At 16.4% G+C, this 27,625-nt stretch overlaps 6 protein-coding genes across 12 annotated transcripts; 4 read left to right on the top strand and 2 right to left on the bottom strand.

The window, feature by feature from the left end:
- Positions 1-278: 278 nt before the first annotated feature.
- On the top strand, positions 279-2,909 carry LOC147656954 (uncharacterized). The gene is made up of 7 exons (XM_086912443.1): positions 279-533; positions 936-1,091; positions 1,160-1,327; positions 1,393-1,601; positions 1,770-2,032; positions 2,108-2,356; positions 2,431-2,909. Exons 2-7 carry the CDS (start codon positions 984-986, stop codon positions 2,580-2,582), a joined length of 1,149 nt encoding a protein of 382 aa, XP_086768569.1. The 5' UTR covers positions 279-533; positions 936-983; the 3' UTR covers positions 2,583-2,909.
- Positions 2,910-4,538: 1,629 nt separating this feature from the next.
- Positions 4,539-5,284, top strand: LOC147656953 (uncharacterized). The gene is made up of 2 exons (XM_086912442.1): positions 4,539-4,890; positions 5,042-5,284. The coding sequence occupies exons 1-2, from the start codon at positions 4,834-4,836 to the stop codon at positions 5,192-5,194; spliced, it is 210 nt and encodes a 69-aa protein (XP_086768568.1). The 5' UTR covers positions 4,539-4,833; the 3' UTR covers positions 5,195-5,284.
- A 3,598-nt stretch (positions 5,285-8,882) lies between these two features.
- On the bottom strand, positions 8,883-11,068 carry NdufV3 (NADH:ubiquinone oxidoreductase subunit V3). Its single transcript, XM_012492965.3, has 3 exons — positions 10,527-11,068; positions 10,152-10,272; positions 8,883-9,236 (listed from the first exon to the last, which is right to left on the bottom strand). The coding sequence occupies exons 1-3, from the start codon at positions 10,560-10,562 to the stop codon at positions 9,091-9,093; spliced, it is 303 nt and encodes a 100-aa protein (XP_012348419.1). The 5' UTR covers positions 10,563-11,068; the 3' UTR covers positions 8,883-9,090.
- A 5-nt stretch (positions 11,069-11,073) lies between these two features.
- On the top strand, positions 11,074-13,770 carry LOC147656952 (uncharacterized). Its single transcript, XM_086912440.1, has 3 exons — positions 11,074-12,033; positions 12,655-12,921; positions 13,400-13,770. Exons 2-3 carry the CDS (start codon positions 12,666-12,668, stop codon positions 13,657-13,659), a joined length of 516 nt encoding a protein of 171 aa, XP_086768566.1. The 5' UTR covers positions 11,074-12,033; positions 12,655-12,665; the 3' UTR covers positions 13,660-13,770.
- On the bottom strand, positions 13,611-18,082 carry HSPC300 (hematopoietic stem/progenitor cell protein 300). Its single transcript, XM_003698079.4, has 3 exons — positions 17,659-18,082; positions 14,635-14,717; positions 13,611-13,814 (listed from the first exon to the last, which is right to left on the bottom strand). Exons 1-3 carry the CDS (start codon positions 17,777-17,779, stop codon positions 13,788-13,790), a joined length of 231 nt encoding a protein of 76 aa, XP_003698127.1. The 5' UTR covers positions 17,780-18,082; the 3' UTR covers positions 13,611-13,787.
- Positions 18,005-27,258, top strand: LOC100864618 (spermatogenesis-associated protein 20). 7 transcript variants are annotated; one of them, XM_086912435.1, is made up of 14 exons: positions 19,931-20,072; positions 20,224-20,366; positions 20,448-20,615; positions 21,232-21,595; positions 21,665-21,808; positions 21,948-22,037; positions 22,132-22,389; positions 23,148-23,327; positions 23,387-23,602; positions 25,385-25,577; positions 25,692-25,860; positions 25,931-26,139; positions 26,482-26,681; positions 26,770-27,258. In XM_086912435.1, exons 3-14 carry the CDS (start codon positions 20,473-20,475, stop codon positions 27,022-27,024), a joined length of 2,421 nt encoding a protein of 806 aa, XP_086768561.1. In that variant the 5' UTR covers positions 19,931-20,072; positions 20,224-20,366; positions 20,448-20,472; the 3' UTR covers positions 27,025-27,258. The 7 variants fall into 7 exon arrangements, with proteins under 7 accessions (XP_086768562.1, XP_086768564.1, XP_086768563.1 ...); XM_086912436.1 differs by lacking the exons at positions 19,931-20,072; positions 20,224-20,366 and adding an exon at positions 18,005-18,121; XM_086912438.1 differs by lacking the exons at positions 19,931-20,072; positions 20,224-20,366 and adding an exon at positions 18,105-18,121 and having other exon boundaries at positions 21,232-21,599.
- The last annotated feature ends 367 nt before the right edge of the window (positions 27,259-27,625 follow it).

The following is a 27,625-nucleotide window of genomic DNA, read 5'->3' as shown; positions in this document are numbered from 1 at the left end:
GAATAAGTTATATATATATCAACATTAAAAATTTCTGGCAATTATACTATGTATAAAAATTATGAATGTATACAAAGCAAATATGAATAAAACATCAAATTAATTTGCCAAACACACTGAAAACATTAAATTTTACATATGCATAACTTTTAAATTGTTGAATTGCTAGAGTTAAGAATAAATAATTTTTAAAAATGATTCGTTAAGTAATATTGAAAGATGAATAAATAAAAAAATCATTAACTTCTAATGTAAAAAGAATTTTTCCTTTTTTGTTTAAAACATTTTTTTATAATTTCTGTATTTTTCGAGATATATGCTTTAAAAAATTAAAATATATAAAATACAATCTTATTTGTAAATGTAATATTTTATTAATTGTGTATTTTTGTATTAATTTTATTAGAAATAATCAATAAAAATTACTGCTATAGAAATAAACTTCTCAATATTACACTTGAAATAATAATTGACAATACTTATATAATGATGTGAAATATATCATATACTGTGTTAATACTTACATAAATTAGGTTAGGAAATTAAAAATTATTAAGTTTTTTTGTGTTTTTTAAATTTCAATGAATAAAAAATGTTGAAAATAGGAATTCACTAATTCAAAAATTATTTTTATTCATATATAAAATTAATTTTTTAAAATTTAATAGGTTAAAATGTTATATTGATTTGTATTTACAAATCGTTCCATGAATCAAACTTAACAATTTTCAATATTTCAAAATAAATTTTAATCTTTAATCCACATATATTTCATAGGATTATAAATATTAAAAATTTGTTAATTCTAATATTTTTCACAAGTTTCACAATTTTTCTAAATTTATTATTCAATAAATATCACTGTACTTTAATTACAAAAATATTTATATCAAAGTGACTATATATTATATTAATTTTTTTTAAAATTTTTATAGAAATAAAAGATAGTTTCAATACAGTATAATAATAATGAGAGAATAAAAATGAATGGAATTAGTGTTTCTGAAAAAAAACGATTAGAATCGTTGAAACATAAAAAACAAATTTTTAAAGCCAAAGAATTAGTAGTGCAAAATGCATTGAAGAATTTGGTAAATATATTTAAAATTTTAAGTTTTTGAGTTATTGAATATGTTTTATTTAGTATTTATTCTTTTAGGATAATAAATCACATCAAGGAAAAATAATATTTGACGATGATATTGATAAAATTGAGCAACTTAAAATCAATGAAAAAGAAAAAAAAAGAAAATATTATTTATTTGATAATGATGATAATGATGATGAAGATAATATTGATATTAATAAATTTAAAATTAGAAAAAAAGTAAGCTTTTTATAATATTCATAATTAATCTTAAATTATTTAATTAATAATTTTAATTCTTTTAGCATAATATTATTTTGGGAAATGATGAACGATTTAAACTTGATAAACGTTTTATAGAAGATCAAAAATTAAATAAAAATATTATTACAAATAATGATGAAATTGATTTATTAAAGGAAAAGGAATTACAATTAGATATATTAGAAAATATTTTGGGAGTGCCAATTACTTCAAAAAATGAAAATACAAATAAGGATGTAAAACTTTTAAAGTATGAATAAGTAAATTAAACATATTGATAAATTATTGATAAATAATTATTTCTATACTAATTTAATCTATTTCAATATTAGTTTAAATTTATTATTAATTATTAATTAATTATTATTAATAATAATATTATTTATTTATATAAATATATTTAAACATGTTTTTTTAGAAAAGGAATGATTAGATATGATCCTACAGAAAATGATCATAAAGAATATGAAATTAATACAGAGAAATCTGAATTAGAAACTAAGAAAGACAAAAAAAGAAAAAAAAATAAAATTAATAATAATGTCTTAAATGAAAATCCATCTGTAGAAGTGTCTAAAGATGTATATTTTTCAATATCAGATTCATTATCAAAAAGTTTCAAAGAAGAAGGACAATTTAGTCTACTGAATACATATAGAAAAAAAATAAATAAGGAAAAAAGTTAATTTCTGTATTATATATTAATTAAAATATTTAATTTATATTATTTTTATTTATTTATTTTTATTATTACAGGAGATGATAATGATAAAGATAATTATAATAATAATGATAATGATAATGATAATGATAATGTGTCAAATATGTTATTAAAACCTCAAAAGATTCACTTTGATTTCAATTCAAAGAAGTTATTTAAATATGATTCTTCTGATAATGAAGACAATAATAAACAAGAATATATAAATAATGAACAATATACACACCATGAAATAAAAGGAACAAATAAATTTTTCTTTGACATTAATGATATTCGTTTTAATGGTTTGTATTTTATATTAAGATGTAATATTTATTTATGAATATATAATGAATATAACATGTTTATTAAATTTTAGAGGCAGAAAATTTCTTTTCAAAAGAACATGTGCCAGAAGATACATTTAAAGAACTTAGACAAGAGTTAAAACAAATTATACGTTCAAAAATTCGAAAGAATTTGAAAAAAAAACAATCTTGGGGATATAAAAAGAAAATAAAAAGAAAATAAGAAATCTTTAATGTGTAATTTTATTAAGATTTTAAATATGTATAAGATGTTAAATTTATAATGTTTTTAAAAAAGAGAAATAAAACTTTGTATGAAAGTGTTATATAGATTATTTTATATATCATTTAAAATACAAAATATCTCATTTTTTTAATATGAGATTAATTTTATTTTTTTATTATTTACTTCTCATTATATTTCATTACTGTTGAACATAATACTTATATATAAATATAAATACTTATATATAATAACTGTAATTTTTATTTATTATAATAATAATTTAATTTATATTTTTGAATTATATAATAAATATTTTTAAGCTAATTAAGAAATTAATTAATTTTATTTTATTAAAATTAATAATTAAGATTATCAAAATATTATATAAGTACAGAAGATAAATGCATTAAGAAGATTGAATTATTAAGCACGTTTTTTTTCATGAATAAATAAGGTATATAAATTTATTTCACTAGATTATTTTTTCTTTACATATTATTTATTATTATATTTTATTTATTTATTATATATTATATTATATTATTATTTATTATTATATTTTCTAAATATATTTTTTAGATGACTGGATCAATTTTTTTTATACATATGATATTAATATAATCATAATATTGAATAATACAAAAAAAAATAAATGTATTATTTATAAAACTATTATTAATGTATATACATAATACCATATTATTTAATTTTTCTTTTAATATTTTAAATAATTTTTTATTATAGATGTTTTAAAATAGAGATTTTAAATAAGTTCAATATAAGAATACAATTTTTAAAATAATTTTATATTTTAAAATATTAAAAATATTTTTCTCTTACAGAATTTCTGCAATAATATTCTATTTTTTTTCTATTTTTTTGTAAAAATAGTAAAAACTCAATATAAAATATTATAATTCATTATAAAAATACATAACATCTATATACATATATCTGTTTTAGAAGTTTCTTTCAAATATTTTTATATAATTTTTTTCAAATCTAAATCAATTTAAATAAAATAATTAAATATTTTAAAATTTTCAATATTATTTATATGTGTTTTTATTTTTGTGAATAAATTTCACTATCAAAATACTACAAATAATATCGAAAAAATTAACAATGAAATTTTCTTACAATAAAAATAATCGATTCATAAGATTTATTGATTACGATATGATTTTAAATGGTATATAATATAAGATATAATAAATAGATCATTATACTTTTTTCAACTAAAAAAAAGATTATATCATCAAAAAATTATATTTCAATCGAAGATTTTTTCTTGAAATCCTTGATGATCATATCAAATCCGATATTTATAAAAACTATCGAAAATTAGTAAAATGAAATAATGCAATTTATGAAGTGCATTGCAATACCGTTTGAATATATATATAGTAATTTATTTTATATTTTGTAAAAGATCTTATAATTCTGCATAGATATAATTGAAATTTTCATTTTATACGTTTTGATAACGATACATTTAAACTTTCCTCATACATATTCCATTCAATATGCAATTGTTTTGTATTATAATACATATTTTTTTCATATTATTTGTGTATTATAAAAATATGATATTTCATTTATCTCATGAAAAGAAACAAATATTTTGTGATCAAAAAACAACATGTTCAATTATAGTCTCAAAAACTACATATTTATAGTAAAAAAATTACTTAAAATTATAAATACATTTCAAGAAAATGAGAATTTAATTTACCAACAAATTTATCAATTATTAAATTAACAATTATTTTTATTTTTGTTGAGAATAAATATTTTATATATACTAATAAAACATTCATAAATAAAAAATATACTAATAAAAATAATTTTATTAATGTATACAAAATCTTTCAAATTTTCATTTAGATTTTTAAAAATTCTTTTAGATATAGTATATTGTTATACAAAATATTGATTTATTCATATTCATTCAGATAATAATTAAATTCAAATAAAAAGAAACATATTAAAAAAATAATAATGTTAACATTACAAATAGAAATCATTGTAAATTTGTATTAATTTCTTAATATTTTTCAATGTAATAGATTATATTAATAAAAATGAAAGTTTTACATAAATTAATTTTGCTTATTTATTACTTTTGATTTTCAACATAGTAAACTATGGAATTGCATTTTCGATCATTCAATTGTTATGTATATAAATTAATTTTCATATGAAATAATTCTATTTATTTATTAATATATATGTAACTTACAATATTATGTCATCATTTGAAGAAAATATTGAATCAGCGGAAATAGAAAGCAATCTTATAGAGGTATATAGTACGTTATATTCATATTTATTATATGATTATTAAAAAAGAAATGCTACAGTATCGTATAAATAGTTTTTGTTTTTATTAAAATCTTTATTTATTTTAATAAATAAAACTTAAGATTATAAAATAATAAAATATGAAATCTCAGGATGATGAAGAACATATTGGATCAGAAATAAGTAAATCTATTACAGTGATTCTAAAAGCAATAACGCATCGTGGAACACAAACAATGATACGATGTGACCCTAATAAAAGCGAGGAAGATTTTATCGAAATGATTATTAATATGAAAATATAATTAAAGAATACTATATAAGGGTAATATGAAATTCACTTCTTTATAATCAATATTAAGAATTTGTTATAAAATAATAATTTATGTATTTAATCTTGTGTAATACTTTTGAATTTATTTGCCAAATATCAAAATATATTTGTTTTCGAATAATAGAGAAAAAATATTTTTATACTTGGAAATGTACTCAAAAATGTTAATTTTATCAGGTATGCCAGTTTTATTTCTTTCGTTTTTCTTTAATTTTTTTTATAAAAATTAATTTTTTAAATAAAATTAAAAATTATTATGAGAGAAGGATTAATTTCTTTACATATTAAAATTATTTAAAAAATATGATAAATGATATTTTATATAATAATATAGTTTAGAAATATTTATTATAATAACTATTTCTAATTTTCTAATTAAATATTCTATATATATTTTTTATGATATAATAAATATTCAGTAATATATTATATATATTATATTATATTTTATATGATGTATTTTATATATTTAATTTTTAAAATATAATTATATTTTTCATATTTATATATAAAGACTAAGTATAATAAATATTTTACATATATGTATCATATAATATTATACATTATACATATTATATTTTAATAAAGCAAAAAATGTTTTTTATATAATAATGAAATATTTGAATGTATAGTTGAATAAAATATAAAATATAAAACTTGTAAATATTTTGTAAAATATTTATTCTTCAAATATTTATTTAAATATTCAATATACAATATTTCTTTTATATATTATATGATAATGAATTTAAAAAATTCATTTTTTTAAATTAATAAATTCTTTATTATTCTATTATTAATTTGAATAGAATTTTAAATTACAAAGAAATAATTTGTTTTAATTTGATATTTTTTAATAAGTAACATTTTTTTTATTTTAGAATATAAAAAATATTTTCAATATTTTTTCAATATGAAATATTTCAAAACGCGTGTGTATATGTACATATTAACATGAAAATATATTTATTATAATATATATATTATATATATATATATATATATATTATAATGAAAAATTTATTCTATAAATATCGTGATTATAATCAAAATTGCTACAGATATTACAAATAATGAATTTATAATTTTTTAAATATTTAATTTAATTATCTACATTTTTTAAATATAATTAAAATATACATTTTATTATATATAAGTAAATCAATTTTTAAATCTTCTAAGAAGTGTTAAAACAATTATCATAAGTATTATTATATATATATATATAATTTTCAAAGAAATTATTTACATATGATATTATAATGTAAATTTTTATTAATTTGAATAATTTGTTACATATTGTATAATATGAATTCAAAAAAAAAATTATATAAAAATTTAGAAAATTTAGAAAAACTGAATTAGTTTTATTATTTATAAACTAAATTAATTTTCTAAATCTTTTTATAATTGTCTTTTAAACAAGTATTATATACATAGTGATGATTTAAACTATTATTTAAATTAAATGTATCAAATATATACTCTTTCTTCAGATATTGTATTAAATCTTATTTAATTTATATATATTAAATAAAAATTAAATTTTACAAATTTTTTATGAATATGAATCAAATAAATTTATAACATTTAATCAAAGTATTATTTATATCTTACACACACACACACCCACACCCACACACACACACCCGCGCCACACACACACACACACATAATTACATATATATAGATATATATTTAATAATATATAACTTCTTAGTATCTTAAAATATTTTTTATACATAATAAAAAAGTATAAATTTTTATACATAATAAAAAAGTGTAAATTTAAAAAAATATATATTTTCAAAAAAAAAATTTATGTATTTTCTTAATACATAAATTCTTTATGTAACAATTTTTTGTACTTGAAAATTTTACTTGAAAGAATTTATTATAACTTAAAATATAACCAAAATGAATTATCTAGAATAATTAATACAAAAATAAAATATAATATAATAAAAAGTATATATGTATATATATATATATATATATATATATATATATGTATATAAATGTATTTTGATGATCAATGTACATATATTTTAAGTAATCAAAAAATTACTTTGACATAATTAAAGATCCTTTTTTGATCTTTAAGTTTTGAGTAAGTATATAGGATATATATGTATGTATATTCATACATGTATATGTTCAAATGGATATTTTTGAAATCGATTCTAGAGATCAAATCAAATACAAAAGTTATAATTGAAATTTTAACATATAAAAATATTAATTGAGAGTTGAGTTACAATAAATAATATTTGAAGTTTACATTAAAAAATGAAGACAGGAACAAATAGAAACGTTAATGTGAAAAATTATTGCTTTATGTTCGTTTCACTTCATCTAATGCAAATTAGTATAATTTAATAAATAAGTCTTAACTGGTATATATTTTTATATATCAATTAATTTTTAAAATTGATCTTCTAAAGGTATATTTCCAAAAATATACAGATATAAATATTACTATAGAAATTAAGAATATTTTCTTTTTCATTCATCTATTGTTCTATATTATCTTATCTGTATATGTAATATTTTTATATCCTCACACATTTATTTTTAAATTTATTATATGTATTTTCGTAAAAAATACCAATATAAAAAAAATAAAATTATATAATTATATAGTGCAATATATTTTTATTTTATACCAATTTTATTCCAAATTTAATAATATTACATCGAATAATTTTATAATATATGTTTTTTCTATATTAACTTTGTAAAATATTTGTGTGTAGAATTTTATTATTCATGTATTTATTTATATAGTATTCAATTATTTTCTATCATAGAAATTTAAAAATATAAGAGATAATTTTTTAGGACATAATAGAATTTATTAGAATTAAAAATTAAGCAAAATATTCCTTCGTCGTAAACTTTAGAGAAATATAAATAACTGAAGTAACAATGATTCTATTCTATCATTAATTTATTAAATTTAAAAATTGTTATTTGATTTTCTATATTTAAAAAATTTATTTTATATTTATTTATTTACTAGTTCAAAGATATTTTTGCCGATTTTTAATTATTAAATTGAAAAAATAGAGCTATAAATTTAATTTTTTATTTTTATTTTGATTTAAACAATCTTTTATGTTCTTAAAACATGGTATAAGATATATTTAAAATTTTTATTTTATTGATAATTATCTATTGTCATGAAATATCTTTATGTAAATACTTATTTATATATATTTAATAATATATATATAATATTTATAATATATAATATATTATTATAATAATATATATATAATATATATATTTAATATTTTAATATATATTTATTTATATATATATTTAATAAATTTTAAACACTAATTTAGAAACTTCATATGAAAAAATGTTATTTTATGTTTTAATTTTTTTTTAATTATATTATTTAATTATTTTATTTATATCGATTTACGAATATTATGGATTTATATAATTAATATATTTTTTTATTTTAATAGAAATATTCAATAATTATAATATTTACTATTAATAAAATAAAATATTTTTGTATAATTTAAGGAAATTATAAAATCTGTAGAATAAAAAATTTTTATTCAATATAATAAACTATAAACTATATTCACTAAATTTATTATCATTTACAAAACATAATTGGTTAAATTATAATTAAAATAACATTTAATGTGTTTAATATTTTATTTTATATTATTATAATTATATCACATATTATAATTTTCAAATAAAGTATTTGTATACTTATTAATTTATTAATTTATATCTTCATGTTTCATTGAAAATTTGATATTTTATAATTTTTCTATTTAAATATTATTTATTATTTTTTCTTACTTACTACATGATTTTTTATCAATAGAATACAATGAACTATTTATGAAAAGGCACTTTATTAGAAGGAGCTGGTAATCTATATTTTGCTAATTCTACTTCCGCTTCTCCAAAAGATTCTGTATGATAACAAAAATATTCTGGATTTTTATATTCTGTATTTTTAGCAGCATTAGGGCCTACAGCTGAAAGATAAAATTTAAAAATTAAATAATATATGAATAAGAATATTCATAATAATTATTGTATGTAACAATTGATGTTTGAATTTTTAAAGGATTGGAAAAGATTTAAAAATTATTATAGCTATTTAATTTAAAGTATCTAAAATAACATAAAATAATAGCAAAATTGATATATATATATTATAGTATATAATATTAAAAAATTAATTATTATTATTTTGAATAATATCTTAGTAAAAATTCATTTATTCAATAAAATATAGAATATAACATATAGAAAATTATTAACTTAAATTTTTTTTTTAATATTTCATAAAATTTTCTTATATTTTATATTTAGCATAATGTATATTAATTTGTTAATAAAAATTAATTTTATCTATTGTCTCAAACATTGAATTGAATTATGAAATATATTTACTTATATTTGTTTAATTTTTAAAGTATTATTAATTTAATTATAATTTAAAAATAAATCTCTCTAATATCTCTTTTTATAACTTTAAAAATCATAATGTTTATATATTCTACAATATATATTTAATTTTTACATATTATTTGATGTTATTTAAGAAAAATAATATATAAATATAATAAATTTATTTATATAATATTTTTAATTAATATTAATATTTATAATTATAATTTAAAAATAAATCTCTCTAATATCTCTTTTTATAACTTTAAGAATCATAATGTTTATATATTCTACAATATATATTTAATTTTTACATATTATTTAATGTTATTTAAGAAAATTAATATATAAATATAATAAATTTATTTATATAATATTTTTAATTAATATTAATATTTTTAAATAATAACACAATGAAAATTAAAAAACTTAAATATTTATTAACTATTAACTATTAAATATATTACATATATTATATATATGTAAATATATCTTACGTGTTCGTGGAACTTTACAACATTTTTCACTGAGTCCTAAAACATTTGGTTTTATTGTTGATGTATTATTTTTTCCTTTTGTAGATTTTTGCATATTCAAACATTGTATTAAATTTTGTCTCTAAAATAATATTAATATAATATTAAATAATGTTGAATATAACATTAATAGTACAATATTGATATGATACATATTACAAATATTAAATAATTAATAAATACGTTTGAAATAATAATAATAATTTGTTAAAATATAAATAACTAAAATATAACATATATATATTATTAATATAAATAACTAAAAAACTTATAACTTTTTTTAATAATGTTATATTTTATGTTATTGTTGTATTTATGAATAATTTTTATGTATACCTGTTTTAAAACATTATTTGAAGTTGAACGTAACATTTTATTTTAATATAATAATAATATTAATAATATTAATAATATTAATATTACTTATTAGTATTTTAATAAGAATAATAATATTAATATTGTCTTTACACTTTTAAAGAAATAAAAGTTTTTTTTCTTTATTTATGTAACAATTGATTGTTATAATTGGAACTACTTAAATTCACCATTAGTAATATTTATATGTTATATAAATATAGTTTTTAAATTATATTTAATTTTAAATATAGTTATATTCTTTCTAATACTATTATATTTCTAATGCTATTATTTTTAAATTGATTATATTTAATATATAATAAAAAATAATTTATTAGTTAATTTAAAAATAATTTTTTGACCTATTGCGTATTAGCCTTAATGTGTAACAAAGTAATAATTATAAATTCTTTTTAACGCAAATCGTAAATATATTTTATATAATTTCCTGTTCATTTGATATAAGATAGTAACCGTAAAATACTAAATTTCTGTATTTAACAAAAATAATTTTTTGACCTATTGCGTATTAGCCTTAATGTGTAACAAAGTAATAATTATAAATTCTTTTTAATGCAAATCGTAAATATATTTTATGTAATTTCCTGTTCATTTGATATAAAATAGTAACCGTAAAATACTAAATTTCTGTGTTTAACAAAATGAATAGATATTGAAAACAATTACTAATAATCTAATTGTATATATAACTTTAACTGTAAGGGCAACACGAATTGTTGATTATTTTGAAAAATTCATAATAATTCTTTTTGCATTTTTATAAAAAATAACTAAACTTGAATAAAAATTCTTTAATGACATATGATATATTTAGAGATATTTATTAAATAAATTGAATCATTGTTTATCGTGACCGTATAACGATAAGTCAAATTTAGTTCTATAGATTTGATATCATCATTTATAAACAATTAAATTAATTTATATTTTTAAATAAATAATATCTCCAAATTATTAGATTAGTTAGAATAGATTTTTTTCTCTAACTAATTATTTGATTATTTCATTATTATTTATTATTAAAAGGTTTTTTATATTATTTCCAATTAAATCGTTGTAATTGTATTATTATATATAATTCTATATATTTTACGCATAAAAAAAAAAACATATATTTATACAATCAATTTTCGTTTATCGCATCTAAATAACCATTGTAGTGATTCCGCTTATTGGAATTAAATTGTGAATACAAATCAATATGGCACCTTAATAATCTTAAAAAGTACTAACTTTATATGAATAATTTTTGAACCAGTGGATCTCTAAATTTAGTATTTTTATTGATTAAAACTATTAAATGATACAAAAAAAATTTTAATGTTCTAAAGTAAAGTTTAATCGAATTAAATATTATTTAATGAATAACATTGTTACGAATTTAATCTATTTTAAGATTCATTTATTACGTAATTTAGAAATATAATATATTGTACATATCTGTCAGTACTGGATAATACAATAGGTAATGTTAATATATTATTTTTTTAACAATATTTTTTATTATTAGTTAATATATATAAATTAATTTATTATTATTAAAATTTCTATTTATACTTTTTCATTTAAAGATAATTGTAATATATTTTTAATTCAATAAAACAAAGTATATTAAAAGTAGAATTTAAGCAACTACAAATGTGTAAAAATTTTTAAGAAATATGACATATGATATTGTTAATTAAATATTATGATAGTACACTATGTAGTTTAAAAAATTATATAAAAAAATTAGATAATTTTATTTTTTTTTGCATAAAATAAAAAGGATCATATAATATTTTAAATAATATTAGTTTGTAAAACATTTAATAGCATTTTTTTCATTTATAGATATTTTTATTCAAGTAAAATTTATTATATTTTTTTTATTTATTAAATTATATAAATATTCTTTTTTTTTATTTCTTTTCTATAGACTCAATAATAGTATCTTGTTAATAATATGAAAAAATATAAAGGATTCTTTTTTTTTCATCTGAAGATTAATTGGAATAATAATTTGGCAATTATTATTAAAATAGATTTTATTAATTTTCTTAAGACAATTATATTAATTTTTAAGAACAAAATAATTTTTTTTCAGAGTTATAAATTATGAATAGTAAATATGAAGAAGAAAATTCAGTTTTACAACATATGAAACAAATTAAATATCCGCTTCTTATTGGTTTATGTGGTGGAATAACACTTCAAAGTATTAAAGGTGGTACATTAGATACCCCTGCTACATTTGGAAGAATGATACATACTGCATTTCCAGTCTGTGGTATAGGTTTCTTCTATTTAACTGGTTCTTTAATATCAGAACGTTATAGAGGAAAAGATGATGCAATCAATAATGTAGTAGGAGGTAAGACTTTTTAAAATATATTTTTAATTCATAAAATTATCTAAGATAACTATTTATAATTTAAAACTTTAGTAGAAAAATAAAAACATTTTCATGTGTTTAGAGGAAAAAAACTATTCAGATAATATGAATAAAAAAACTATATAAATAATATAGAATATACAACGTAAAATCATATTTATTTTGTTAAAAAAAATATATATATATGTTTTATTGAATAAAATTATATTAGAAAAGTTATAGAACAAATAAAATAAAAAAAATTTATACAAAAACAAAAATAATATTTTCCTATTTTCTATTGACTTTCTCAATTTTCAAATCAAATCAAATTTAAAATAAAGTTATGTAATAACTATTTCATTAATAATAATTTATAGTAATAATTTAACAATATTAATAATATCAATTAAAATAATAATTTAATAATGTTTCATTAATAATAGATAATATCTTAAAGATATAATATTTGTTACAGTATTGAGTACTATTCCATTAGTTCGGAAATTTTTGCCTTTAGCTTATACTATTCCAATAATAGGATTTGCAATTGCTGGTTCAGTTATATATAAATGTCAAACCAGTGATGAAGAAACTGCAGAAACTTTTGAATATCGTATGGCTTATGGACAAGATGGAATAGGTTTTAATTGGTATGAATGGTCAAAAAATAAGCCATCATCAGAACCTTATGTTAAGCGTACATCAAATAGCTTTTTTAGTATTCCTTCCATTTAATCATCAATACATATAATAGACTTTATAATTAGAATGTAATATATATTATTATTATTGTACATTTATTCATATATAATTTCAATAAATATAAAAATCATAAAATATTACAAATTTCATTAATGATTTATTTAAGTTAATGTTTCTCCTTTTGTAACCTGAAAGACAATAATTATGTATATTTTTAAATTATAAACAATAACTTACACATAAAATATATTATACAATTATACAGATTATTTCATGATTTCAAATTTAAACATATCAAAATAAGACAAGATTTCTTAATTAAATATGAATTTGTAATTCGTATAAAGTATTTGAACAAAAAAATCTAATTATAATTTAAAATTATTATATATTATAAACTATTGAAGTTCAATTAAATAATATTACATAGTATATTATCTTTTTGTATTATTAAATATAATTATTATATATATGATTGAAAATTATATTACAAAATAATTTAAAAAGATTAGATTTTAAAAAATATAGAAAAATAATTATAAGTATATAATATAGTATAATTAGTATATAATTAAATTATAGTATATAGTATAATTAATAATTATCATATATAATATTTAGATATATGATTAGATAATGAATAAAAATTAGTAATCTTCATTAATATCTATTTAATTATTGAATTTTAAGGATTAATATAAAATTGTATTCTTAAAAGCATTTGAATCAAAGTAATAAAGTTTTATTTATTATGATATAGATATATATTTGATACAATAATATCCAAACTTGTATATAACAATATTCTAATCTGTGATATAATAATAAATTAAAGTAAAAAAACAAAATTTTATTATAAACAAGAATATAATTATTCATATAAACAAGAATATAATATTATATAATTAATTATATATATTTATATATATATATTATATATATTTATTATATATATATATAAATTAAAATTAATTTTTGTATATTTTTAAATTATAAACAATAACTTACACATGCTTCCAGATACTCAATTCTTCTTTCTAGTGTTGTAAGCTTTTCATTAAGAACAGCTATTCTTGATCGGCAAGACATATCTAATAAAACAAAATTAACTAGTAATCTTTATTAAAATAACTACATTCATATATAAATGATTTCATTATCTTTTGTTGTTTAATAATTTAAAATTTATAAAATAATAAAAAAATAAAATTAGAACAATATTTAGAACAATATAAATACATTTATCAATATTCATGAAGTATATGAATAAGAATAAAAAAGATATATTATAGATAAATTCAAAATTTAAATTCTATGTGAAATAAATAATTGTTTTAAGTTGGGAAAGTAATTCTATTTTGATTTATAAAATAGATTATATCTTTGATAGCTTAATTTAATGTAGTTTAATTATTTTTATCATTTAATTATATAATACTTTAATAGAATAATAATATTTCACATCAATAAGAGAATGCATAAATATTATTATTATATTTATTATTTATCATATGGTATACCAATGTGATATACCAAGGTGATTATTTATAAAATTAATAATAAAATAATTTAAAATTTATAAGATTTTAATAATGTTTTTGCTTGTATTTGTTATTACTAGTATCATAAATGATTTTTCAAATATATTTTTTAATTTAGCATTTTAATGTGATATTATTATACTTTTATAGAATTAAAAACAAATTCAAATTTATTTTTCTTAAAACAAATTATCATTTTTATAGTATCTAAATATTGTAAGATATTTAATCCAAAATATTGTTATAAAAATAAAAATATTTATTATATATTTATTTATAATAAATTTTCAAAACATTAAGTTCATTATATATATATAATACAATATTTGCACATGAAATTATATGATATTTAATATAAAAATGAATAATTTTGGTATAAAGTATTATATATATGTTTAATATATAAAGTATATTATATTTAATTATTTAATATTTAAACATTACATATTAGAAATAAGATTAAAAAATTTTAATTATACGTATTATAAAAATAAAATCTTAGACTATAAATCTAATTATCATCAATTATGATAATTAATTAATTACTGTAAAATATAAAATATCTTTTTGATTTTTTCTACAGAATTTATGCAATTTAATAGTTAATTTAATTTTAAAAAATGTATATTTTTTTAGAAAAGATTAAAAAAAGATTACATTATTATGAATTATTTATTAAAATTATATACAGCTATGGCTACTTAATAGTCATGATCAAGACTGCATCAGTTATTCAAGGAGGTATATATTTTGAAAATTGTTTATTTTTGATTTCATTCTCTTTATTAACTTAAAGAAAAAAGAAGAAAAACATTTCTTATATATGAATTAAAAAAACGTTTTATACATAATTTCAAAAAATTGTTAAGTTTCAGTTTCAGGAATTGATAACTGCTCTGTAGTTAAGCAGAAAGTATGACAGTTAACCAGATATTACTATGAACATTATATATATATATATATATATATATATATACAGGATAATTCACGCAATTGTAACAAGACATATCTTTTTTTCTAAAATAAATATTCAAAAAATATAAGGATAAAAATGAATAGTTCGATGCAAGTTACATATCTAATATTTTTTTAAATAAAGAACTATTTTTTTTTCAATACTTCAAATCCTTTTGTTATTCTATATAAAAAAAAATATTAAGGTTGAAAAATTATTAATTTTCGAGAAATTTTAAGAAAATGTTTTCACTGAAGACAATGCTCAAATTTTACATTATATTCTGAGCACTTTATAGAGTATTTTTAATTATTTTAATAATTAATATTTATTTTTTTAATTATTTTAAATTATTTTAAATTATAATTGAATTAAATCGATCTTTTCATTATTTTGATTTTATCTTATCTAGTTTTTCATGTCTTGTACAAAAATATTTTTTAATTATTCCATGGGCACTAAATTTTTTCTTTAAAATTACTTGAAAAATATTATATTATTATATTTAATTTAATTGTAAAAAATTGTATTCACAATCATGTATAAAAAATTTTAAATTTAATATTAAAAATTTAATCAAAATATAAATAATAAATAAATTAAAAAATAAACAACAAAAAAGAAAAAGAAATAAAAAATGTTTATATGATGTTACAAGAAAGTATTTGAACACTTCTTTCATTAAAAATTTATTTTTTCAACAATTTTGCAAACTATAATTTTTCAATTATATAATCTTAATATCTTTTTATATACAATATTAAAAGAATATATGAGATATAACAAAAAGAAGGAAAGTTTTCATTTTTCATTTCATTTTAAAAATAATTATCCAAAAAATTAAAATATAAAATAAAAAATTCTTGTATGATCAAAATTATTGAAATTACAATAATAAACATTAAATATATTGCTATCAATGTAAGTTCAATAGTTCATATTTTATTTTCATATATTTTTTTTAGATACTAAATGCAAAAATATTGCTTATTTTACCAGTCACCTTGATATATTTATACTTTGGATAGATTATATAAATAGTTAATAAATATTACATGTTGATGAATATATTATCACAAACACATACATATAAGCAAAATTGTATATAATAATAATAATTTTTTTTTTGTAAATATCTTGAAAACTATAACAGATCACCGATTAACTTAAAAAGTTATTAAGAATAATATCTTTGATAACATATATCAAGATCAACATAAGGAAAGCTACTTTTCTAATATAATGATATATAATTACCATATAAAAATATAAGTTACTATATAAAATTTATAATTTGTTAATATATAAAATAAATTATATATATAAAATATATAAAATAAATTATATATATAAAATATATAAAATTTCGAAATTTAATTCTAATATAAAATAAATTTTTTTAATAAATATATTAATTAATAATATATAATTTTAAAAAAATGTTGAAGATATTTTGTTTACTTTTGAAATATTCTATTATAAAAACAGTAAACTGTATATTCAAATATTTCATTTAATAATTTAATATATAATTACCAAAAGAATTAAGGAAATCAGTTATTTTTTTGATGCTACCAGTTATAACTTCAATATATTCTCGATTTGCCCAATCTTGTTGAATCTGCTTTTGGATAGCCTCTCGATGAACGGCAGCCATGTTTGAAATATTATATTACATTTAATCAGATTAGTAATGTTATATATATTAAACATAATTTTATTAAATATATTTAAATGTTAATGTAAAATAATTTTAAATAATTAGTAAATATATACGCATAATATGTAACATATTCATTGAAAATATTTTTATTTCATGTCATATACGTATGATAATTTTAATTAACTTTGACAAGTTATAGTTTTACAGTTGGCATGAACGTTTTAATAGTCCATGGTCTACTATTCATTCAGCGAATCGAATTACTAACTATAAACAGACGCATATAAGTAATACAGGAATGTATTCATAGTTGTCAGATATAGTAACATTTTTTATGTGAGATTTTCAAATAGTATTGAAACTAGAATTTCTATTTTAATATTATAATAAATATAAAAATGGAATATAATTAACATTTTTATAAAACAATATATTATATATATATATTTATGACGTTACATTAAAATACTAATTGCTTCATTATATTTTTGCTTATATAATTTATTATATATATTGCTATAAGCAAATATTTTATAAAAATAAAAAAAAACTATGGAATAGTTATTACAGAATACTATGAAAATTTAAAATTAGTAATTTTTAATAAATGGATTATATTCTTTTTAATTGTAATTCTCCGTAATATAATTTGAATATATATTAATATAATTAAAAATAATTTAATTGAATTTATAAATTTATAAATTTATCATTAAATTTAATTATATTAAAATAATTAAAGTATTAATATAATTTTTGATATATATTAATTGTGCAATCGCACTATTATATGAAAAATTGATAGCAGCATGTAATTCAAAATCATGTAATGTAAAATATTTTAAAAATATGAAACTTCATTTTTGAAATAAATATTTATTTATGACAGATATTTTTGAAAATCTTTAAAGAAATACAAAAAAATTCAAAGATTTTCATAGATAAAAATTTAATTATAATATATATTTCTGTTTCAGTTTTGCATAAATCTCTTAAAAATGAATTAATGAATTTAAATTTGTTGCAAATATTATGAATAATTATGTTATGTTTAGATATAATTAATTTTATAATTAAATTTTTCATCTTAATTGTAAAATTAATTATATATATATATTTATAATTTCCCAATTTATTGTAATTACATTATTACTAACATATAGATACAGAAATTATAATTATATTATTTAAATTTGAAATATTAAAATTTATTTATAAAGAAATATTTCATCATTTTGTGAAATAAAAATATATAAATGAATATTACTAACATATAGATACAGAAATTATTTTTATTTATTTATTTAGAAGTAGTAAAATATATAGGAATGATTCATTAGTATATTAGAAATTATGTATGAAACTATTACATCTATTATTTTTTACAAGTATTTACTTAATTATATATGTATTTTTTTATATATGTATTATATATGTATTTTAAATAACAAATTTTATTTAATTATTTTTATATTTTCGTTATTTCCTATATTGCTTTGTTTTTATTTAAATTAAATAATTTAAAAAATTTATTTGTGCTAAATAAATATATTTTATATAATTCTAATATGAATTCTATAGAAATTTGCCATTTTTTTCATTTGTGAATATGATTATGTACTTTACAGTGAAAATGCAAATTAATGTACATTAAATAAAGTTATATGTATAATAATTGTAAATAATGTACTGAATATAAAATAATTTTTAATAACAGATTAATTAAAATTAATACTGGATCATTTAATAACAATATAATTAATATTTTAATTAAACTTTATTTATGGGGATACAAAATTTTTTACTTATTTTTATGTTTTTTAATAACTTTTGATAAATAGAATTCGAAAATAACAATTGTAATTAGAAATTCATAAAATTAAAATATATAAAAGTGTCTTTATATATATGTAAAATTAATTTTTACGAATTATTTCGATTATCAAATAATTCTAATTATTATCTAATGAGAATTTATTATTTTCAATGATATTATATACATTTTATTTATTTTATCACTTTTACCAATATCTAATATTAATTAAAATTGTAAATTGATATATGTAATGATTATAAATCATCATAAATCTATTCCTTGATACCTCTCATTTGAGAAATATAATAAATTAAAGTAAAACAACTCTTAGTCAAATAAATGTCAAACTCAATGTCATCCAAAATTAACCTAAAATCTAGCGAATCTGAAAAGTTAAAGCAATAGAATTTAAACTTTGATATAATTCATATAAATATATAAAATATATAAATAATTAAATAAGTGGTTCAAGTAATTTAAATGATAAAATCTTTATTAATCTAATCTAATCTAATTATAAAAATTAATTGATTAATAAGAAATATATAAATAATAAATTATTTATTATTATAATGATTTTAAAATGATTACAAAATAACATCAATTATTTAATTTTTTATAGATTAAAAATTTTTATATGAAATTTACTTATAAAAATAAGTAAATAAATCTTTAAAAATTGTATCAAATATTATATCAAATTATATTATCTTAAAATATAATTTATTTATTTTAAGATTATTGCATTAAAAAAATATTAATATTGTAAATAATGTTGTTTTATAAAAATTAAATATTGTATTTAATTTTATTTTTATATTATTTATTTTCTCTTATTTTTGACAGTTATATATTTTAAATCAGAAGTGTTATGATTTTGGGAAGATATCGTTTTCTGTCAACAGTTGACTATAAATTTTCATTAATTAAGAAGTGGTGGATTCAAAATAATAGAACAAAATCATATTTATCCCAAACTACTTTTATATCATTACGTAAACATCATTCAAACAGGTATAATATAATAAATTATGAATTTATGTAATAATTTTTCATTTAATAAAATATAGATTTAAATTAATATTTATTTATATATTATGAATATTATTTTTTATATTGTATCACTATATTATAAATGATAAGAAGAAAGATATTAATTTTAATTCTCTTTAGTATTTTTTTTTTTTTATGTAAAACTTTCTTAAAAATAGACAAAAAATTAAATATAATTGTTATTTCAAAATTGTCAATTTTCTTTTGATTAGATATTAATGAAAAATTTAAATAATGATAGTTAATAAATTATAATATCTTATATGTCTTACATAATAAAATTAATAAATATGTATATTTTACAATTAATACATTCAATCATAAGAATAAATTTTTTTGTCTATCTATGAATAAATATTTCAAATATTTTAAAGTTATTAGATTACATTCACTACGTTTCTCGAATAAATAGATTATAAAATTTTAATTTGTTATTTTTTCTATTAATGAAAATAAATGATTTTTATAGATGATTTATTTACTTTTATTTAATTATTATTAACTTTTTTCATTTTTATAATAGTTTTATAAGAATGAAAAATCAAATATATTAATAAGCAAACAAATAATTTTATAGAATACAAGAAAGATCTTTGATTTTTTCATTTGCAAATATGGCAACCACAAGTAACCTTGAAAATATACAAATAGCAAAAAATAATCATTTAAATTTGGAAAAATCACCATATTTATTACAACATGCTACTAATCCAGTTGATTGGTATCCATGGTGTGATGAAGCTTTAGAAAAAGCAAAAAAAGAGGACAAATGTATATTTTTATCTGTTGGTTATTCTACATGTCATTGGTGTCATGTTATGGAAAAAGAATCTTTTAAAAATAAAGAAATTGCTATAATAATGAATAAAAATTTTATTAATATAAAAGTAGACAAAGAAGAGAGACCAGACATTGATAGGATATATATGACTTTTGTACAAGCAAGTAATTGTAGTTACATTATATTTTAAATAAATATGACAAATACAATTAAAATTATCATTTAATAGGCAACAACTGGTCATGGTGGATGGCCAATGAGTGTCTTTCTTACTCCTGATTTAAAACCTATATTTGGTGGAACTTATTTTCCTCCAGAAGATACATCTAGACAAACAGGATTTAAGACAATTTTACTAAGTATTGCACAAAAGGTATAAATATTTTTTATAAACAATTAATATAATTCAATTAATATAATTTATTAATTCATCCATTTAAATAAGTTTTAATTTGTTTAAATCTCTATATTATTATATTATGATAAAATAAATTTTTTTATATTTTTTGTAGTGGAATCAGTCCAAAACTAAAATTAATGAAGCTGGTTCTACAAATCTTGAAATTTTACAAAATATTTCTAAAATTCCACATACATCTAAGGTAAATTAAAGAATAATAAATTTTTATGCAAAGATTTTAATAATAAAGTTATGTTTATTAAATATTGTTAATAAACAATGATTTCTTTATATAGCTACATGATATACCTTCCTTAGAATGTAGTGAAATTTGTATTCAACAACTTGAAAATGAATTTGAACCTAAATTTGGTGGATTTGGTTCTATATATAATATGCAATCACCAAAATTTCCACAGCCGGTAAATTTTAATTTTTTATTTCATATGTATGCACGTCAACCCAATGCAGACCTTGCGCGACTTTGTTTGCATATGTGTGTGTATACTTTAAAAAAAATGTCTTATGGAGGAATTCATGATCATGTAGGCCAGGTAAGAATTTTAATTTTCTCGAAAAAATTAATAAAAATTTAAATTAAATTTTACTTAATTTCTGTTTTAAAATTTTAATTTTAAAAATTAATTTAATATATATATATATATATATATATATATTTATAGTGAAACCTTAAATATTTTGATTTTAAACTTATTAATTTAAAGTATATATTAATTTAAAATATTTTAATATATAAATATATAATCTGTAAATTATTTGATATTAATTAAGTAAAGTTTACTTATTAATGTGAAATTATAATATAATAAAAAAATAATATTTGGAGAATTATTAGCACATTATAAGGTGTTGAAAATACCTAATATATATATAATAATTTTATAATATGAATAATGTTATATGAATAACATCATAATTATAAACATTAAAATTAAACATAATTATAAACTGTAAATACTTGAATTCAAATAAGTTTAAAAGAAAGTTATAAAGATAAATACTAAGTGAGGATATAAATATTCTATATCTATTAAATTTTATTAAAAATGTATTTTATTTTTATTAAAATATTAAAATCATATTGAAAAATAAAAAAAAATTATAAGTTTTTTTATTAATATGTTGTTTTTTAAAATATATATTTTTAAGATTGCAAGTTTTTAAACATATTCATGTTTATACTTTTTATTTTTTAACTATTAGATTAGATTATTATAATTGTGAATTTAAAATTATTTAAACATTTTATATTGATAGTTAATTTATAATAATGCTTATTATTTTTAATCAGGGATTTTCAAGATATGCTACTGATGGTGAATGGCATGTTCCTCATTTTGAAAAGATGTTATATGACCAGGCTCAATTAATGAAATCATATGCAGATGCATATCTTGCAACTAAAAATAATTATTTTGCTGAAATTGTGAATGATATTGCTACGTATGTAATAAGAGATCTTCGACACAAGGTATCTTTATTTCATCTTAAAATATGTTTATATTTATTTATTAATTTTATGTTTTTTAGGAAGGTGGGTTTTACAGTGCTGAAGATGCAGATTCTTATCCTACATATGATGCATCTGCAAAAAAAGAAGGTGCTTTTTATATATGGACTGCTATAGAAATCAAATCACTTTTAAATAAAGAACTTTTGCTTTCTAATGAAAAACATATTAAGCTTTCTGATATTTTTTGTCATCATTTCAACATAAAGGAATTAGGAAATATAAAATCATATCAAGTAGGTTTTTTAATAAATTTATTGATATATTATTTTCTTATCGATTTAATGAGTTTGAAATATATTGTTAAAGACATTATTTTCAACACCTTTTTTTACAATACATTTTTTTATACATAATCAATGGCTTTAATTTTCGTAAAAATATTCTTAGTGAATATATTGATGTATTGTTGATGTATTAATGGATTTAAACGAGATTTTTTTTAACTATTTTGTTGTGATATATAACAAATCAAAAAGGAATGATATTATGTAATGTTGATCTTGAAAAAAATGAAATATCATACTTGAAAAATGAAATAACTGCTGATATTAATATTAATATATGTTATAAAAAAGTAATCGATTGAATTTTGCATATGTATGTATGCATATATTAATGACTTTATAAAATCTACATTTTTATAAATTTAAAAAAAACTTTTTCAAATTATTAATTAACTCAAAATAAATTCAGATATAATGCAAATCTAATATAATACATAAATACAATATACAATATAATACAATATAAATTTGATTTGATTTAATAATTTTATATATCTTAATTTAATACATTAAATAAAATTCAATGTTGATCTATTATATATTTGAATATTTCGCATCTAAAATAAAAAAAAAATAAAAATAAAATAAAATGAAAAAAACTTTTTTTAGATGTCTTTTAGATATTCAAAATTTAAATTATATTTCATAATCCAAACTTAATTATTAATTATATTTCATTGCTGCTATTGTAAATATTCATCGATTGTTTAAATTTATTAAAAGCTATTTGTTATCATGATAGTTATAGGCGATTATATTTTTATTTAATTTAATATAATTACAATTTATTGAAAGATAATTTAAGAACTAGGATGCTATTTTTCAATGAAATGATACAGATTGGATGACATATAAGTGATTTTGAAATGGTTATTTGTATTAGAATGAATGTTCTATTCGTAAAATAATTTTAGAAGTTTAGACATTTTAAAAATATTTATTGAGATTTATTTATTGAATTATAAACATTTTAAGTTTGTGTTAAATGAAATAAGACAGAAATAAAGCCATCTTGTTTCAATTAATACAAATTTAAATTGCTAATAATAATCTTTAAATAATAATTTTTAAATAAATATTTTTAAATAAATCTTAATCAATATTTTTATATACCATATTTTTGTATATAACAGATTAACTCAGATTAAAAATTAAAATTATATGTAAAAAAAAAAATTACTCAAAATAATGTTTTTGTTAATATGTTTCAAGCTCATTAAAGTTAATAAAGATATCACCAAAAATATATATCGATAGATTGACCATATTTTCTATATAATATCAAAATGAATACATAATTCTAATAAACTATTTAATTAAAAATGATATATAATAATTATTATATATATTTTATTGTTATATTTATTTTAATTATTATATTTATAATATAATTATTATTTGTATTTTTTACATCTGTTACATTTATAATGATATTATTTAATTTTTTGTTGAAATATTATAATTCTTCAAAATCAATTAATATTTTTTTAATATTTTTATATAAAATAAATTTAAAGATTTTTTTGATATTTAATTATTATGAAAAATTTAAAATCTTAAGAAAAATGTATATTTAATTAAAATATTTATTTAATAATATTTTTAATAATAATATTTAATAATAATAAAACAAGAATTCTATCACATTTATTTAAAAAAAATTTTTTTTTGTTAATTATTAAAGAGATTTTAATTCTTATTTCATATAATCAATAATTTTTTATCTATTAGGATCCACATGGAGAACTTGAAGGAAAGAATGTATTAATAATGTATAATGAAATTGAAGAAACAGCTAAACATTTTAATCTTCCAGTTGAAGAAGTGAAAATGCATCTGATGGAAGCATGTTCTATTTTATATAAAGCTAGATCTACAAGGCCAAGACCTCATTTAGATGATAAAATAATTACAGCATGGAATGGTACTTATATAATATATTTATAGTATATATTTACATATATATTACATATATATATAATATATTAATACCTACATATTATTTTGATTATTAAAATAATAAAAAATCTGAATTTAGGTCTTATGATTAGTGGTTTAGCTTTTGGAGGAACAGCTGTAAATAATAAACAATATGTTAAGTATGCAGTAGATGCTATAAAATTTATTAAACGATATCTTTTTGATAAAACAAAAAATATATTACTTCATAGTTGTTATCGCGACGAAAAAAATATAATTACACAAATGTAAGTATATTGTTATTATTAAATTGTGTAGTATATGTGTAGTACATAAATTTTGATATTTTATGTTCAGGAGTACACCTATACCAGGTTTTTTAGACGATTATGCATTTGTTATAAAAGGATTGTTAGATTTATATGAATCTGATTTAAACGAGGAATGGCTCGAATTTGCTGAAAAATTACAAGATCTTCAAGATCAATTTTTTTGGGATGAAACAAATGGTGGATATTTTTCGACAACGTCGAACGATCCTAGTATAATTCTCAGACTTAAGGAAGGTACTTTTAAATATATTTTTAAATATATTTTGAAAATATTTTTAGATTGACAATTAAAATTTTTATGATTTTATATTATATGTAATTATGTGTAATAATTCATATCATATTATATTACGAAATCAAAGAAATCAATATTCTATAGTAAAAATAAGCGTATTTAAATATTTATAGCAGATTTATTTAGTTTCATTATGTTTAGTCATTAAATTCATCAGATTAGTGGCAGTTATGGTTACGATTATTGATTATGGTTTAATATTAGCTTGACTAATATGAATGAAAGAGAAAGATCGGATATACATGTATTTATAATCTTAAGATTTATAATCTTATGCATAGCCTATGACGGAGCAGAACCATCCGGTAACTCAATTGCTGCCGAAAATTTATTAAGATTGGCAGATTATTTGGGACGTAGTGAATTTAAGGATAAAGCTGTGCGTCTTTTTGGAACATTTAGACATTTATTAATTAAAAGACCTGTTTCAATTCCACAGCTAGTATCGGCTCTTATACGTTATCATGATGACGCAACACAGGTGTGTCAAAAATTACATTGAGCTTACTGACTATTTTCAGAAATTTGATAAGTTTTTGAAATGAAATTTTGTAAATTTCATATTTTAGATTTATGTGGTTGGTAAACGAAATGCCAAGGATACTGATGATTTACTTAGTGTTATATATAAACGTTTAATACCAGGAAGGATACTTTTCTTAATTGATCATGATAAAACAAATAGCATATTATTTCGTAAAAATGAACATTTCAGAAATATGAAGCCTGTGAATAATCAAACAACGGTTTATATATGCAAACATTGTACATGTTCTTTACCTGTTACAAATTCTGAACAATTAGCAATATTGCTAGATGAATAGTAATAAGAAAAATATTTTAATTATTATTGATTAATAATTATATTCAATAATAAATGATTTTGTCTTTGATGAGATTAAAATTATAAAAATAGCAAAATAATAAAATTTAAAATCTCAAATTATGCATTGTATCATATTTCGCAATATCAATATATGTTATTAATAAAAATAGTATTATTTGTTGAAAATACTTGTAAATGATTTTTGTTTTAATAAAGTGAATATGTAAAATTATGTGCTATTCATTTTTGATTTTTGTATTTTATTTATTTGTATTATATTGTATTATGTATTATATTGTAAATATAATGCCATATTTGTAAAAAAAAAACAAATAGTTGTTTTACAAAAGACAATATAATCTGCTTTTTTATATTGGTTCGTGATTATTAATGGACTTTTGTTAGAAGCGATACATAATACGGTGCCTACCGCAAAATCTCGTGTTGAATTCCAACCGAAAATAGACACATATATAAACCACTAGAGGAAGAGAGAGATTGGAAAAGACTAAGAGAAGAAAGCGGAAAGGAAGCTGAAATAAAAAGGACCAGAAATTTAATCTTAGAAGATTTAATATATATTTTTTATTTGTCTTATA

Source organism: Apis florea, unplaced genomic scaffold (assembly GCF_048593485.1).
Source record: "Apis florea isolate Af1SG1 unplaced genomic scaffold, ASM4859348v1 contig_3391_pilon, whole genome shotgun sequence".
Taxonomy (NCBI): domain Eukaryota; kingdom Metazoa; phylum Arthropoda; class Insecta; order Hymenoptera; family Apidae; genus Apis; species Apis florea.
Note: the sequence above shows the minus strand (reverse complement) of the source record. Positions and strands in the feature narration are given on the sequence as shown.

What these genes read in the sequence shown, in the direction of transcription:
- LOC147656953 (XM_086912442.1), top strand. Translation starts at nt 4,834, where the DNA reads ATGTCATCATTTGAAGAAAATATTGAATCAGCGGAAATAGAAAGCAAT. An exon ending in TAGAAAGCAATCTTATAGAG is followed by an intron (nt 4,891 to 5,041) that starts GTATATAGTACG and finishes ATGAAATCTCAG; the next exon opens with GATGATGAAGAACATATTGG.
- LOC147656952 (XM_086912440.1), top strand. Translation starts at nt 12,666, where the DNA reads ATGAATAGTAAATATGAAGAAGAAAATTCAGTTTTACAACATATGAAA. An exon ending in AATCAATAATGTAGTAGGAG is followed by an intron (nt 12,922 to 13,399) that starts GTAAGACTTTTT and finishes TATTTGTTACAG; the next exon opens with TATTGAGTACTATTCCATTA.
- NdufV3 (XM_012492965.3), bottom strand. Translation starts at nt 10,562, where the DNA reads ATGTTACGTTCAACTTCAAATAATGTTTTAAAACAG. An exon ending in CAAATAATGTTTTAAAACAG is followed by an intron (nt 10,273 to 10,526) that starts GTATACATAAAA and finishes ATATTATTTTAG; the next exon opens with AGACAAAATTTAATACAATG. An exon ending in TTGTAAAGTTCCACGAACAC is followed by an intron (nt 9,237 to 10,151) that starts GTAAGATATATT and finishes TTTATCTTTCAG; the next exon opens with CTGTAGGCCCTAATGCTGCT.
- LOC147656954 (XM_086912443.1), top strand. Translation starts at nt 984, where the DNA reads ATGAATGGAATTAGTGTTTCTGAAAAAAAACGATTAGAATCGTTGAAA. An exon ending in AATTTAAAATTAGAAAAAAA is followed by an intron (nt 1,328 to 1,392) that starts GTAAGCTTTTTA and finishes TAATTCTTTTAG; the next exon opens with CATAATATTATTTTGGGAAA. An exon ending in AAGGATGTAAAACTTTTAAA is followed by an intron (nt 1,602 to 1,769) that starts GTATGAATAAGT and finishes ATGTTTTTTTAG; the next exon opens with AAAAGGAATGATTAGATATG.
- LOC100864618 (XM_086912436.1), top strand. Translation starts at nt 20,473, where the DNA reads ATGATTTTGGGAAGATATCGTTTTCTGTCAACAGTTGACTATAAATTT. An exon ending in AATAATTACAGCATGGAATG is followed by an intron (nt 25,578 to 25,691) that starts GTACTTATATAA and finishes ATCTGAATTTAG; the next exon opens with GTCTTATGATTAGTGGTTTA. An exon ending in ATCATGATGACGCAACACAG is followed by an intron (nt 26,682 to 26,769) that starts GTGTGTCAAAAA and finishes TTCATATTTTAG; the next exon opens with ATTTATGTGGTTGGTAAACG.
- HSPC300 (XM_003698079.4), bottom strand. Translation starts at nt 17,779, where the DNA reads ATGGCTGCCGTTCATCGAGAGGCTATCCAAAAGCAGATTCAACAAGAT. An exon ending in TGATTTCCTTAATTCTTTTG is followed by an intron (nt 14,718 to 17,658) that starts GTAATTATATAT and finishes TTGTTTTATTAG; the next exon opens with ATATGTCTTGCCGATCAAGA. An exon ending in TTGAGTATCTGGAAGCATGT is followed by an intron (nt 13,815 to 14,634) that starts GTAAGTTATTGT and finishes ATTGTCTTTCAG; the next exon opens with GTTACAAAAGGAGAAACATT.